The sequence below is a fragment of the Desmodus rotundus genome, chromosome 12 (genome assembly GCF_022682495.2).
Source record: "Desmodus rotundus isolate HL8 chromosome 12, HLdesRot8A.1, whole genome shotgun sequence".
NCBI lineage: Eukaryota > Metazoa > Chordata > Mammalia > Chiroptera > Phyllostomidae > Desmodus > Desmodus rotundus.
Genome location: NC_071398.1, coordinates 66,199,669 through 66,214,654, shown reverse-complemented (window position 1 = coordinate 66,214,654; position 14,986 = coordinate 66,199,669). Strand labels below are relative to the sequence as shown.

Sequence of the window (14,986 nt, the reverse complement as noted above, 5' to 3'; positions counted from 1 at the left end):
CCAGCAATCTGTTTTACGAGGCTTTCCAGGTGATTCTGATGCAGGCTCAAGTTTTGAGAACCACTGCGCAAGGTGTACCCGCTCTGTGTAACTGCTAACAATAGTGTGTACCGTTTCTGCTTTCCCTCTCACACAGGCATCTGAACCTTTGACTCCACTGAAAACAGATGCACTGCCATCATGCCCTAACTCTCCCCATCTTGCCTTGGGCCTTTCTTGCTTGCTTTATAAATTCCTTGACCCATTCATTATTAGTTATTTCCCAGCACTAACTGAATTCTGAGTTTAAGCCCTGAGCCCCAACCAGGAAATGAAATAGATCTATTCTTTTCTCCTCTCCCTTTTTTGGCAAAAATCTTATAAAATCACTGTTTTCAGCTGTCTCTCTTGGAATCAAATGATTCACTCCTTTATTTAACAAATATTTAATACAGAAATGTGAATGCATGGCCTCACCATACACCCCGGGAAACAACAGCCATTAAAACATGTACAAATCAGTGCCCTCATGGAGTTTACATTCTACCTGGGGACACCTAAGGAAATGATGGGGCATGCTAGGAAATTGGTGTAGGCAAAAAGGTGAAGTAAGGTGAAATGATAAGGAACAAGGGAGCAATTTGAAATTTTATATAAGAGGATCACGGAATGCCTTAAAATTCAATTAAGAAAATTTTTAAAAACAGAAATTAAAAGCTGCTACTTAAAAACCTAGAACTATAAAAACTTATAGAAAAAAACACAGCAGAAAAGCTCCTTAACATGTGTCTTGACAACAATATTTTGGATTTAACATCAAACACACAAGCAACAAGGCAAAAATAAATGAGACTATGTCAAACTAAAAGCTTGGGTACAGTCAAAGAAACAGTAAGAAGAACAAAAAGGCAACCTGTAGAAGAAAATATTTGCAAATCATGTATCTCGTAAGAGGTTATATCCAAAATATAACAAGAACTCATAAAACTCGGTAACAACAAAAACTAACCATTTTAAAAAATGATCAGAGGAACTGAATAAACAAGTTTCCAAAGAAGATATACAGATGGCAACAGGTACATGCAAAGATGCTCAACATCACTAACCTTCAGGGAAATGCAAATCAAAACCACAATGAGATGTCGCCTTACACCTATCGGAATGGCTGTTATCAAAAAGCTAAGAGACAAAAGTACTGCAGAAGATGGGGAGAAAAGGGAACCCCTGTGCACTGTTGGTAGGAATATAAACTGGTACAGCTGCTATAAAAAACAGTATGAAGGTTTCTCAAAAAATTAAAAATAGCCCTGGCTGGTGTGGCTCAGTGGATTGAGCACTAGCTGGAGAACCAAAGGGTCGCTGGTTGGATTCCCAGTCAGGGCACATGCCTGGGTTGCAGGCCAGGTCTCCAGTAGGGGGAGTGTGAGAGGCAACCACACATTGGTGTTTCTCTTCCTCTCTTTCTCCCTCCCTTCCCCCTCTCTAAAAATAAATAAATAAAATTAAAACAAATTGAAAATAGAATTCCATATGATCCAGCAATTCCACTTCGGGGTTTATATCCAAAGGAAATGAAAACAAGGTATCAGGTATCTGCACCCCCATGTTCTTGGCAGCATTATTCACAACAGCCAAGCTATGGAAACAACCTCAGTGTCTGTCCATCAACAGGTGAATGCATAAAGAAAATGGGATACACACACACAATGACTTACTAGTCAGTCATAAAAAAGAAAGAAATCTTGCCATTTGGGAAAACATGGATGGGCCTTAAGGCCATTAAGTGAAATAAATCAGACAGACAGACAAACACTGCACACTATCCATCCGCAGAATCTTAAACGACCGAACTTACGTATAAACAGAATAGAATGGTGATTTCCATGAGCTGGGGCGTGGGGTAAGGGGTTTAGAAAGATGTTGGTCAAAGGTACCAACTTCCAGTTAGGAGCTAAGGAAGTTCAGGAGATCTAATGCACAACATTGTGATTATGGCTAACAATGTGTATTATGTTCCTGAAAGTTGCTAAGAGTAGATCTTAAATGTTCTCACAACAAAAAAGAAATTGTAATTAAGTGACGTTAGCTAACACTCCAGGGGTAACCATGGCAGTACATAAATATATCCCTTATCAGCATATTGTACACCTTACACTTACATAATGTGAGGTATCGAATGAATATATAAATTGGAGTCACTAAAGTCAAACTGTTAAATTACTAAAGTACGTTGAGGTATGAGGAGACTATTCTATTCTTGTTTTAACAAGCCTAGGAACTTAAACTTTTGAACTTTCCAGCTCTGCAGCAATGCCTGGATATAGACAAAACCTCCAAAAGACCATCTGACTACCCCCTGAAGGACGAAGAAAAGAATGTTCACCTATCCAGACCCCTGACATCTTACTGATAACCATCCTGAACCAATCCTAGGGCTAAGAACATGGCACAAATTGCTTCAAAAACTCAGTTGTTATTATAAGAACTCTTAACTTCTCTTCTTCGGAACATTTCTGGGATTTTGCCTAGCTGTGTTTCTGTTTGCAAACCCTAAGACCCTTAAATAAATCTTTATCATTTATCTCTAGCCAAAAACAAAAAACAAAAAACCTACTACTTAAAACCGATCAGAGTACAGATACAAATAGCCAACTTTTTTCTTACTTAACACAGACTAAAGAGGTACCCAAAAATTCAATGCACATTTATTGAACCCCTCTTGTACTGTGTGCTGGGTGCCAGGGACACAAGAGGAGTTAGAAGGAAAAGTCGCTATAGTTTTGAAGCTTACATTCTACTGACAGAGAACGGCAAACACACACATATATATATGTATACACACACACACATATATGTCAGGTGGTTAGAGTGATATAAAGAAAAATAAAAGACAAGAGGAAAGAAAAATGGAGCGTACAGATGATACACACACAATCACAGACAGGGCATGTTTTCACAGGCAGATACGCAAAGAATACAGCAATTACAAGTTAGAGTGTGAATGTGATTTTAAGTTCCTTGATATCAGGATGTATCCCTAAAGCAGCAACGGCATATATGAGGCACTTAAGTATTTATTTGATGAATTATCTCATCTATTACATTGCATCATCTCTGAGTTCTAATTACCATTTACTCAGTAGATTAAAAAAAGAGCTCAAATCTATATAATGAACAAAAAGGTGGAATTAAGGATCCAGGAAATAATAATTTAAAAAGGTGAGCAAATGTTGAAATTCTTATCCCCATTAACTTCCTAAGAACCTCTGGTTGTTTGACTTGCAGTGTTCTTAACCTATATAAAAAATTTTTTTAAGTGATTTATTCTCTTGTCTGAGTTTATTCTTCATCACTTACAATTCAGAATAACTGAAGATGGACTTTTTAAAAAAGCCTGCTCATTCAAACCTCCCTTTAGCTATCAAGTACTATTTAAATGTTTCTTTACCTCTCAGAATACCCTCAACTCCAACATTTCTCATTGGTTACCGTATTTTGCCATGTACAATGTATACTTTTTTGCCCAAATTTTTGAGGGGAAAATAAGGATGCACATTATACATGCACAGCACTAACACATGGGTGCACATTAGACACAGGAGCGTATTATACACAGCAAAATATGGTAACTTGGTGAAACACACTTTCCCCCCTGAACTTCAAGAGCTTTCTATCTATGAGAAATTCTGAGAAGAGTTAGGCTTTCTAGGCTTCTTCTGTTTAATTAAAGTTATCATAATTCAAATGTGCATGCCCTTTGACCCAGCCATTTTACTTCTAGGAATCAAACCAATATTTGCGCTCACACAGGAAGTGAGACACACGTACAAGGGCATTCACTGCAACACTCTCAGCACGGCAAAGACCTTGACCAACTCAGACACCTAACAACTAGGCACCACTGATTCAACACATTATGGTTTGTTACTCCTCAGTGGACTCGTGTGTCCATATGGAAATGTCTTCTAAAGTAAGATGAAAAATTCAATTTCAGAACTGTAGGCATACCAAAAAATATCTGTGGGGGAAAAAATAAAGGCTATTAAAAGGATATATACCTTATAAATATATGTTTTTGTATGGTGGCATGTACCCAGGAATTTCTAAAAAGATCTATCAAGAACTGTTTAATAACAGTTATCTCTGGGAAGTGAGGCTGGATGTGGGGTACAGAGAAACTTTTCGTTTTTTCTGTTCCACACTACTAAAGCCATTTTGCCACACCCACATATTATTTTTATCATGTAACTAATAGGAAGCTAGAGCAAGAAGAAAGCATCCTGCTCATGTCCTTTCATCTTTCTCAGGAAGCTAAACCACGTGGATTGTTACTCTTTAATGAATTCACAATGCATTTCAACTACGTGATAGAATATACAACTTCAATTAACAGTTACTCAGCTTCTGACAAAAGCCCATTTGAATTAACTGATATTTGAGAAAATTCTGTGGAGTCAGCCTAATCTTCATTCCTCTACAGAGTTTTAAGCTCTATCTTAAAAATAAGAAAAATATAAACCTACAACTACATTAGTCTTCACAGAAATGTCTGGATTCAATTGCATTTTTATATTATGTCATCAATTTTTATAAAGAGTAAGTATATTAGGAGTGTTTTTGCATCTTCTATAACATCAATGTTTGAAGATATTTATCATTATGTATTAGGTTGAACCATACAAAATCATCAGTATTCAGCAGGTTTTGACTTTCAAAAAGGCAATTTCATATGGTTCACCTAATAGTTCAATATTTTTTAAAATAATGAACTAGCAAATTAAGTCATCTTATAATTAGCAGGAGGGAAAGTTTTTGTTTCACACGTCAAAGTAACATGTTCTCTCAATTCAAGAAGATAAAAAGGGATGCTCCCTTTTTGCTTTAGCTGCCAGGAAGCTCAGTGCTGAACACAGCACTCAACTGTTACAATTTTCTTAGCCTAGGTTTCACTATAATTATCTGCTTGATTCCTCTGGTTTGACCCTTTCTACTTTTATGAATCCAAATGTACTCACATATATGTTTTTCTGAAAGTATGTTTTTCTGAAAGTATTTTATATACATATATATAACTGGTTATTTAGAGCACTGGTCGAGAAGGATCCTTCCTGAACTCGGCAGGGAAAATAATCGAGGTCAACTGGGACTACTCCATGTACCTACTGGAAGGGGAAAGCCGGCAATACGCCGCATTTGCAGCCCTATCCCATGTGCTGAAGTGCTCCAGTTCCGCATTGATGAGGCATTCAAAAATGAATTATGAAAGCCGATCTGCAAAAGGTGAGATCTGAAGTAAATTTAAAATGAGAGGGGCGTTAACTGCCAGAAAGGGTAAAGGTATTCCTGCCTTTACCCTTTAAAATATGAAATAGACAATGACATGCAGAGGAACAAATTTCATGTATGTTTAAATACATGAATATTTGAATATAGATTAGCTTGATTTAAGGATAGAATCTGTAAGAAATGAGAAATGAAGCTAGAAAGGAATGAATCATTGTAGCTTTTGAGCAGGAGGAAAGTGATATGAAGAAAATGGTATATAAATTTGGAAAATCACAGTAATTCCTTTTTAAGGCTAAAAGGGGCCTCAAAATGAGCACTTTATTGCTACTATTGGGGTATCTGATTCAGGTGATTCAGGTAGGATGCTAATGAGCCTGGGTGAGAGACTGTTGGAGAAAGGACAGTCACAGTCTCAAAGTTATCACTCCACAGATCACTTATTAATTATAAAAAAGATCCTTTACATGACCTTAAAATCAAATCTAACTTTATGACCAAACGTAAAATCACCAACTAGGTGCTAAACTGTTATCATGGGCCTCTTCAAAGAGTGCAATGAGAATCCACCATTTAGATAGTGTTTGCGTCAAAAGTCTTTAAACTCCATCTGATCAGAAGGAGACAATCACAAATATATGACTGAGGGACACTCTTCAGCGCAAGTAGCCTAAATACTATGACAATGTCATAAAAGCAAGGAAACTTTGTTCTAGGTTTTTAAAGAAGACAAGGGACATGGCAACCAAATGCACCAAAGATCCTCTGGGGGTTAAAAAAACAGTTTTAAAGTACATTATTAGTACAATTAAGAAATTTGAAAGTGGACTACATATTAAACAATAGTATTATATGAATGTTAAGTTTCCCAAGTGTGATAACTCTGTGATTACATAGAATTATGCCCTTTTCTTGAAAATGCTTGTATAAGTATCAGAAATCTTATAACTCAAATTATAGAGCAAAGATATTTTAAACAAATAAATAGTAAAAACTGTGTGTGTGTGTATACATACAAATATACAGGGGTGGGGGAATGTGGCAAAAATTAACAATAGGTAAATCAAGGTGAAAGATATAGACATACTCATTTATTTTATCCTTATCATTTTTCTGGTCTTAAAAAAATAAAAGAGTTCTTAGATAATTTGAGTCAAATTCTACAGTTTATGGATGTGATCATTGAAAGCCAAGAAATTTTATTTTGACAGGTTTGGTGAGCTAGGCTGTAGCAAGTGCGTAACTAAAGCTCCTATGGTTTTACCTGTCAGCCCAGTCTCTTCCAACCATGGCATACCCGCAGCCTAATCACGCAGGATAAACCACAACAGAAATGCCTGTCAGAGGCTGGGAACGGACGACCAAGCAGATGTTCTAAACCATCTCAGCAGATGAGAGTGTGACTTAGGGTCAATTGCAGATATGGAAAGAAACATAGTAAGAATCATAAAGACAGTGATATATTAGAAGGAGAAAAAGTAAATTATAATACACAAACTGAAAAGATAGGAAAGTCAGAGTACTAGGTATAATAAAAGAAAAACTGAATTAAAATGACCACTAGGATAAGAAACTTAGTTTGAGACCGTTTCAATCGTTATATACCAAAATGTAAGCTAGAAGTATACTAGCATGTAAACTTCAGGAAAGTACAGATTTTTGTACTTTGTCTACTGATTTATCCTCAAGTAACCTGAACAATGACTAAAAAAATAAAATTTTTCTGAACAAACTGACAGTTTATGAGGCATTCAGGTATAGATAAACAGGAAATAGAAATATGAAGCTTATGACAAAATGTCAAGAAATATTTACTTTGTAGTCGTTAGGAAGGAGACATATTCAAGGCCTCCACCACCTTCCAGCCAGCACACAGGGAGCTGTGCCAGAGGTTTGAGTACAAGCCCAATGATTCAGCTGTCTTTCTCTTTTCCATCATTCCCTCTGTGTGTATCCTTGCGGGAAGCTCCACTGAAAGGATGGGTGGCTATGGTCACATGTCCTCTAGTGCCATGAAAACACCATGACTACTCCCAACAGACTGCATTAGCTAGAGCAGGGAGTTCACGTGTGGTTCCTGGACCAGCATCACCCACATCGCCCGGGAGCTTGTCAGAAATGCAAATTCCTAGGTTCCGCCCTAGAGCTACTGAATCAGAAACTACAGGGATGGCTCAGTTATCTGTGTTTTAAAAAGTCTTCCAGATGATTCTAATGCACACTAAAGAACTAAGGACAAAATAAAGGTATTAAACTCTTATGTGACAAAGTATCTACCTCATAGCCTAAGTCATTCTTCTTGAGATGCAGCTAAAAATCTAAGACCCAATTAAATAAAAAGATATTTGTACTAAAATCCAATGTAATATATTAGTATTAATTCATCATGTAGTAATTATACAGCAAAACCAGCCTACAATACAACATTTTTAAAAAGGCTTCTACTTACTTTAATGTTTCAGCAAGAAAGAAGCTCTGCTGTACGTCGTCATGTGCAGGAGTAGAGGAATAAACATCCTTCACCCCGGAAAACCCTCCGCTGACTCGGCAATACTTCTCAATAGCCTGTGAAAGAGATCAGACCAAAGAATCAATTCCACAAATTTCAAGTTTTATGGTCAAGTTAAGAGACAACAGTCAAAAGTTCACAGAGCTCTCTATTAGAATTTCACAGTTTAAGAACAAAATTTATTATCAAATGGAAATAGTTCCCTCTGGAAAAATTGACTAAGGTATTCTATTTCCTGTGGAATTTCTCCCTCTTCAAAACTCTTAATCTTTTTAAGACATCTTACATTTTTCTAACTTAGGAGTCAAATTTAGGCTATTCACACTGGATATGAGACCTGTATGGCACAATAAAGTCTCATGAATTCTGACAATTTGAGGGAGGTCAATTTAAATTAAAAATTTTTAATGCAATTTTATGACTTCCAAAGATAAACAATAATGCAAACATGCTAAAAGCAAGCACTACTTAGGAGCTCCGCATAGTAACAGCAATGAGATACTATTTGCTGTAAACATACAGTATGCCAGAGATTGTATTATCATAATTCTATGAGTTAGGCATCATAGGTGCCACCAGCTGGCAGGAAGTGCCCACCCACACACCTGCTACAATAATTACAATATTAAGGGCTAACAATTATGAAGTATTAACTGTGCTGAAGGCTCTTCTAATCGCTTTAATGCATTACCATTTAAATTTCCAACAACCCTATGAGATTGTGTTAGCTTTACTTTTTGGATGGGAAAACTGAGGCCGAGTAATTTGCTCCACATTATTAACTACTGACCGGGAGTACAAATTCTTAATTTATACCCCTTTTTGCATCTTTGAACATGTCTAAATAAAACATACTGAATCAAATGAAATCTATTCAAAACCTTGTTTTTAATCCAAAGCAACCAAAAGTCCTGCTTGTGCAGGTGTAATACATTCCGGACGTAGCCTTTCATGAACAGTTGAAAGCCCAAGTGGACTTCTTTCTCTGCCTGACCCCGCGATGCTGCGGAATGGAAGTGTGGTCACTGTTCGCGCTACTATTCTTACTCTTCTGGTCTTCCTCCTCTCTAATGAAAAGCAAACTAACAACAAAAGTGTTTTCTTAATCAAACTGTTCTTTTTAATATAGTTCTATTTTGATTAGAGCTGGGTTATCAAGTCTTCTTACCAAAGGGTTTGGTACCTTTCTCTATCTAAATATTTTAAACATATTTTAAATATTAAGAGTTTTTAAACACCGTGTTTTGCACAATGAGTCTGTGTCTTTACCCACACAGAACTTTCAGAGCAGTTGAAGAATACTGAGGTAGGAGCAGAGAGGCATGACTAACCTTTAAGCCACTTAGAGTCACTTCTTGAAGACTAATTTTCATGCATAATATACTCATGTGTCTGGAAGTTCATGTATGTACATGGAATAGCTAAAGCTACAGAAGACCTGTGATACCACTATTCTGTCTCAGCCCATCTTCCCTCTTCTTTCTTTGCACCCAACAGGGGAGGCCAGGGGTTGGGCAGGCAAGCAGATTCTATTTAAGATATGAATCCTCCTCCTTTGTCTCCACCTCTACCCCCTTTCTCATCACACACTCTTGTGAAAACTTGAATTTAAAGCCTAACTATTTCAGTTCTGTTCTTTACACTAGTGAGTTTGTGTGTGTCCATATGAGCTATTAAAAGCAAAATTCAAACTCCTGTTAACCCAAATTTGGACAGATGTTGGTTAAAGTTTGAGTGTGTCAAACCTCTTTTCGATGGACAAGAGTCGGGCCATACATTAAGAAGGGGCACAGGAAAAAAGGACCTTAGGACCAGGAGAAACTATCCTAGTATTTCTCAAAGAAAGGAAGTTTCTACCACCACCCCTCCCCCCCGATCCACATCCATCTCCCTTATTCCTCTGAAAAAGAACCATTAAATATTAGGGACAGTCAAGTCGATTCACTGCAGGATTTCTTTACCTACCTATTGCCCCTACAGAGTGTAATGTTTGAAAACAGCATTACATAAGCCGCTGCCACCAGAAGCGTGTGTGTCCTGCTCCCGAGCCACTGTGGCAACAGCTGGGCTATCTCCTCAACAGCAGCACGCAGTTTCCCTGGCAGCTATGTTGCCGATTCTGGACCCAGGTGGAAAAGCAGTATGTGCAATGCTGGCTCGGCTCCTGTTCATGCAACCACCTTCCATCACTATTTTCTTACCATCGTTAAACTCCATAAGGACTATCCAGGTCTGAGTGACAAACGACGTGTAAGAGTCCTCACCTCAGTTCCAGTCTTTATTACAGCATGCCCAGATCACTGCAGGGGTCTCCAAACCCACCCATGTGCAGATTACACCCAGGTCCTTTTGTTTTGTTACCCCCCACTAAAAAGCCTTTAGTAGTTCCTCCCCCTTTGAGAAGTCTTTAGTAGCCCTACAGCGGATTATTAAAGTCAGAGAGGGTTGGTGGGTAGGAGGAGGTGGTGAGGAGAAAGATCTGATGGGCTTTTTAGATGGGTCAGGACTTTCCATATCCAGGAGAAACACCTACACAGTAACTGAGAGACGTGTGTGTGTGTGTGTGTGCTGGTCCTCAATCACTGAGTAAGGTCTACATCCCTTGATCTGGCACATAAGGCCATCAACACAATGACTTCAAACTCCTCTCTCTGGTTGCTGCTGTGAAACTTTCTTTTTACATAAACTGGTCTACAGTCTGACCTAGAACATACCTTGTATGTTCTTGTCTGAGCAATTTACTGACATCACTTCTCTCACCTAGAATTACCTCATTCTATCTATACTAGAGGCTTAAGTTAAATAATTTAAATATGAATATTTATCATTATTACTACTATTTATCATAATTAGTGTATCTCAGTGAATAAAACACTCCCTCACACTCAGGAATAAGCTACACTTTCACAAAAAGACTACTGATTTTCTTTCTCCCCGGGTACTGAGAGCCATGCGTTCTCTCAAAGCCAAGTATGGTAAAGAGTAAACCACTTGTTTTCTTTACTTACTACCCATTAAACATTCCTCATTTCATAGCCACATCCATATATACATATATATATGTAACAATTCACTGATCCTTCTCATGGTGATACACTAAGGAGTTACTTGGAACACAGGCTGAAATGAATAGGTAACCTACCCAGGCTGTGAATCTGGGCAATTTTACAAATTTTTTTTTTTTTTTTTAGTTTGAGCAATAATAGGGAAGTATAGAAAGTCTATAATGATAGGGGGAAAACTGCCTTTTAAATGATTCTTTATAGTTACTAATAAGAAGGTGTGAAAACTAGTAGGAAAATACTTCTAATAGAGAACTAAACTGGAGTCTAAGGTTTACTTTTGCTGCTTAAGAAACGTAAATTGGTTAAAAGAGTCCTCCATCAATGAGTGGAGGTAGCCCCACCGTTACTGCACATGAGGAGGGGACACGGAGGAGGAGACACGGCACTGGAGAAGGACTTGCCCAGGAAATGAAAAACTGGTTTATTTACCAGAGCTGCTTCCCAGCCCCACTGCCTGTATCTGGGATCATGAGTGAATCGCCACAGGTACCAATAGGTTTCGATGACTTCTGGACGGAGGATGTAATACTTCTCAGCCTGCCGGACCGCCACTGCCTCTACTGCACCGTCAAACTTGAAGGACTCGGGACCTAGCTTTAATGCTGTAACATGACAAAAGACATAAGTGAGCACAATAAACCGCTTAGGTTTGTATGCCAGAGCTTCTTTCTCCCTGAAGGAATGGGGATGAAGTTATTTTTGTTGTCTGTTTTATTTTTACTGTTGCTGTTTTGCAAAATCAGTGATTTTTAAAAATCCACATTTGGCTTTCTTATGATAGACATAAATATTCCTATTACTCTGACATAAAATCTCTCTCACAAATAATGTACATTATTAACATACTGCTACATCTAACTGTACCGACAAGTCTCGTAGTCCTTTGGAAACAAATGCAAAGGTAAGACAGAAGTACATTACATACTCTGTTTTGCTCCAAAATAAAATGAGACAGACAACTGTCCTGTGCAGAATTATTTTTTTAAAAGTCAAGACAATTTTAAAGTCCTTTTAGTGTAACATACACACTGGAAAACATTTTAGAGCTCAGGTTTTGGTTTTTTTTTTTTCCCCAGTGATAACATTTTAGAGCTCAGAGCTTAGACTTTGAATTAGATTTAGTTGCAGAGTATAAACCTTTTTTTTTGAAGCATGTTATATAGTATATAAAAAAATAATATATTTAAAAACTCAAATCAGTTTTAAAAATAAACTCTCTTCTCCTATAGCCTCAAAATATGCAAGGTAGAGTTGAAATTGCCAATCTTTAAGAAATTTCACCAGGGCCTTGCCCATTTACTCCTGAAGTTAGGAATAACCAACAAATTGTCAACATTTTGTTAGAAAACTTCTCTCCAGTTTGAATAAAACATAGCTATACACATATGTTTCCACATTACATACTGTTCCTTAAATGATATGATTTCCATTCAGGCTGGAATACAGAGCTGCAAGAAAAGTTTTTTAAGAACTTCTTTCTAATCACACCCAGCACCCTAACCCTGGGCGATAAAGCCGTCTCTCACTGGGATGCTGAAGTCACACACCTTACCACTCTCAGCGACCGCCTGTCTTTCTTTTTACCTAGGCTGCTCTGGGGCAAATAGTTTCAAGGTTTCTCACCTCTCTCATGACAATGCTATGCATTTTCATATTTTCTTAGAAATGAAAAGGTGGTGGAAGAACTATAATGCTGGTGGGCCAAAAACGAGATCATGGCCAAGTTGTTAGCTTGACATGTGTTGCTGTGGCCAAATTTCAGCATTATAGCGGTGACGCCATAAGCTCCAAATAATCACAATTAAAGGAGGTGAAAATAAGGCCTTTCTTACCATTCTTTCCCCGCAAAATACAAAACAAAAACATTGTGGAGACAGTAAACAGTTCGATGAAAAGCAAAACACGTGATCCAGAAGAGTTAATAACCAGTGTGTCTTCTGCTAAGTCTTAGAGAGCTAAAACAGAACTCAAGCGGGGGGTTTTAACCTGAGGGTCGCAAACTCTACTGCAGGCTTTGGAAGAGGGAAACAGATTTGTGTCCAAGAAGCCTCTGAAATTTTATGCAAAACTTCATGTGTGTATAAAAAGTACTGACCAGTTCCTCAATGGTACTTCAAACTAGGAATAACCAACAAATTATCAATATTTCATAAGGAAACTTCTATCCAGCTGCGGAAAGGTCTGACAATCAAATATTATTTGGCATTTAATAAACGCTTTTAAAATGATGATAAAAGTCAATCATAAATACTGATATGATGGTAATCCAATTAAAAAAGGTAAGGTAAGTTATTTTGTCTGGATTTCCTACATGCTTTCCTTAGACTAAGTGTGCTACGAAGCGATCACATGGAAATTTCAAATGTTAATCTTAAGACTAACTTTAAATTAGGTAACTTCTGTAATTACAATGATAATATCATCTGAACTAAAGCAGAAGTTGACAGCATGGAACTAATATTTTAAACTTCTCACTGAAAATTGTGTTTTATGCATTGGCCATTCGTAACTTCACAAGTAAAGCATGCCGGAAACAGAGCACATTTGTCCTGTGGGGGCTGGTGAGTAAAACTCTGTAAGCTATCACACCCATTATTTTGGCCACACCATTGGCCTCACGTTTCTGAAGGCACTATTCTTAGGTGCTCTTTTGTTTAAGAAATGTAAAAAATAATTTCATTTAGTTTCTATTTCCTGTCTTAAATTTTCCACTTACATTTGATATTTCATTTCTAAAAGGAAAATAACTAATCCAACAATTAAAAATTAAAGCAAAACCATAAATACTTTAGTGGCTGGATAAAAAGAACTCCAGAGGATGCAAAAATCATACGATATAGTGTTGGGACCCGCCCTGCCTGGTTTCAGAAGCTGTAACCCCCCATGGTTAAGGCTGAGTCAGAGTTGGGACCATAAGCCACTAAGGAGACAAAGCTTATCTCCCTGGCAGGTGTGCCACCTCTGCCCACTTCACCCTGCTTGGCCCTGAGCTTGACCAGTTAGCCAATGACCGGTAAGATTCCTCAAGGAAGGATCAACCTAAGACAGGCTCTGGTCACCAGGAATAAGCTCGCAGGGAAGGACTCGGGGGGCTGTGGAAAAAGGGGGTGATGGACCCTCACCCCTCAGCTTTGAAATAGCCTGAGTCCTCATTCTATCTGCAAGAAGTCTCCTAATCTCTTGGCTGCCTTACTTCCCTTGCCTGACTTAAGCCTGAAGCAATAACAGAGGGCAGTGCAGTCCCGTGCTGGGAGGGGCGGATTCCCTGGGGAATCGGGCCTAAGAAAAAATACACACATTCCTGTGAAACCTACTTCATTTGTACCCTCAGCTTAAAAGATAAGGGTCCAGACCTGAGATGAGTCTGGCACCTCAAGTTTTATGGCCCTCTAACTAATTGGCTATAATTCAGAATAAGCCCTCAAAGTTCTCTGTAAATCATGTATTGTTTAACCCTTACTGGCTGACAATGATTGATGAGCTTTATCCGTACTGCTGTGCGAATGAACCTAATAAAAGCCCATGGAGGGAAAGGCTCCGGGCCCTTCTCCTTTGAGAGATGGGCCACCTTTCCTCCCCAAGCAGATCATGACTTGGTAGTCTTTTTCTTCATCCGTGGCGGAACCGGGGGGGCTGCGTTAAAGCTCCCCGACAATATAGGTAGAGACATGAACAAATAACAAAATTTAAGTAAAATATAAAATGTGGTAAAGGTCAGTAGTAAGATAATGAAAGTTTAAAGAAGGCACAGATTAGTTTGTAAAGTCACGGGGAATGCAATTCATATGAGAACTCCAAGATACGTAGGACCCATACAGACAGAAAAATAAGTATACTCCAGTCAACAAAAGAAATTCAACACTAGAAAAAAGCACAAGGAATATTCTGGGACAGGCGATCTGACCACAGTTTGAATGGGCTAATATGAAGGGAAGAACTTAAACTATTTTCCTATACCCTTCCCTCTAAGGAAAAAACAGTTGTGGGAACTCCTTTAACTTATTTTTTATCCTTACCCAAGGACATTTTTTTCAGAGAGAGAGGAAGGGAGACAGAGAAACAATGATGACAGAGAGAAGCATCGATTGGTTGCCTCTCATATGCACCCAGACTGGGGATCAAACCCACAACCTAGGTTATGCGCCCTGAC

At 38.1% G+C, this 14,986-nt stretch overlaps 1 protein-coding gene across 1 annotated transcript in view; it reads right to left on the bottom strand.

Annotated features, from left to right (window-relative positions):
* MAN1A2 (mannosidase alpha class 1A member 2) overlaps positions 1-14,986 on the bottom strand; it is a 123,975-nt gene that overhangs the window by 10,403 nt on the left and 98,586 nt on the right. The window contains exons 11-12 of the mRNA XM_024570613.4: positions 11,266-11,438; positions 7,712-7,827 (exon numbers count right to left, since the gene is read on the bottom strand). Of these exons, the coding sequence (XP_024426381.1) occupies positions 7,712-7,827; positions 11,266-11,438 (289 nt within the window). The remainder of the gene's footprint in view (positions 1-7,711; positions 7,828-11,265; positions 11,439-14,986) is intronic.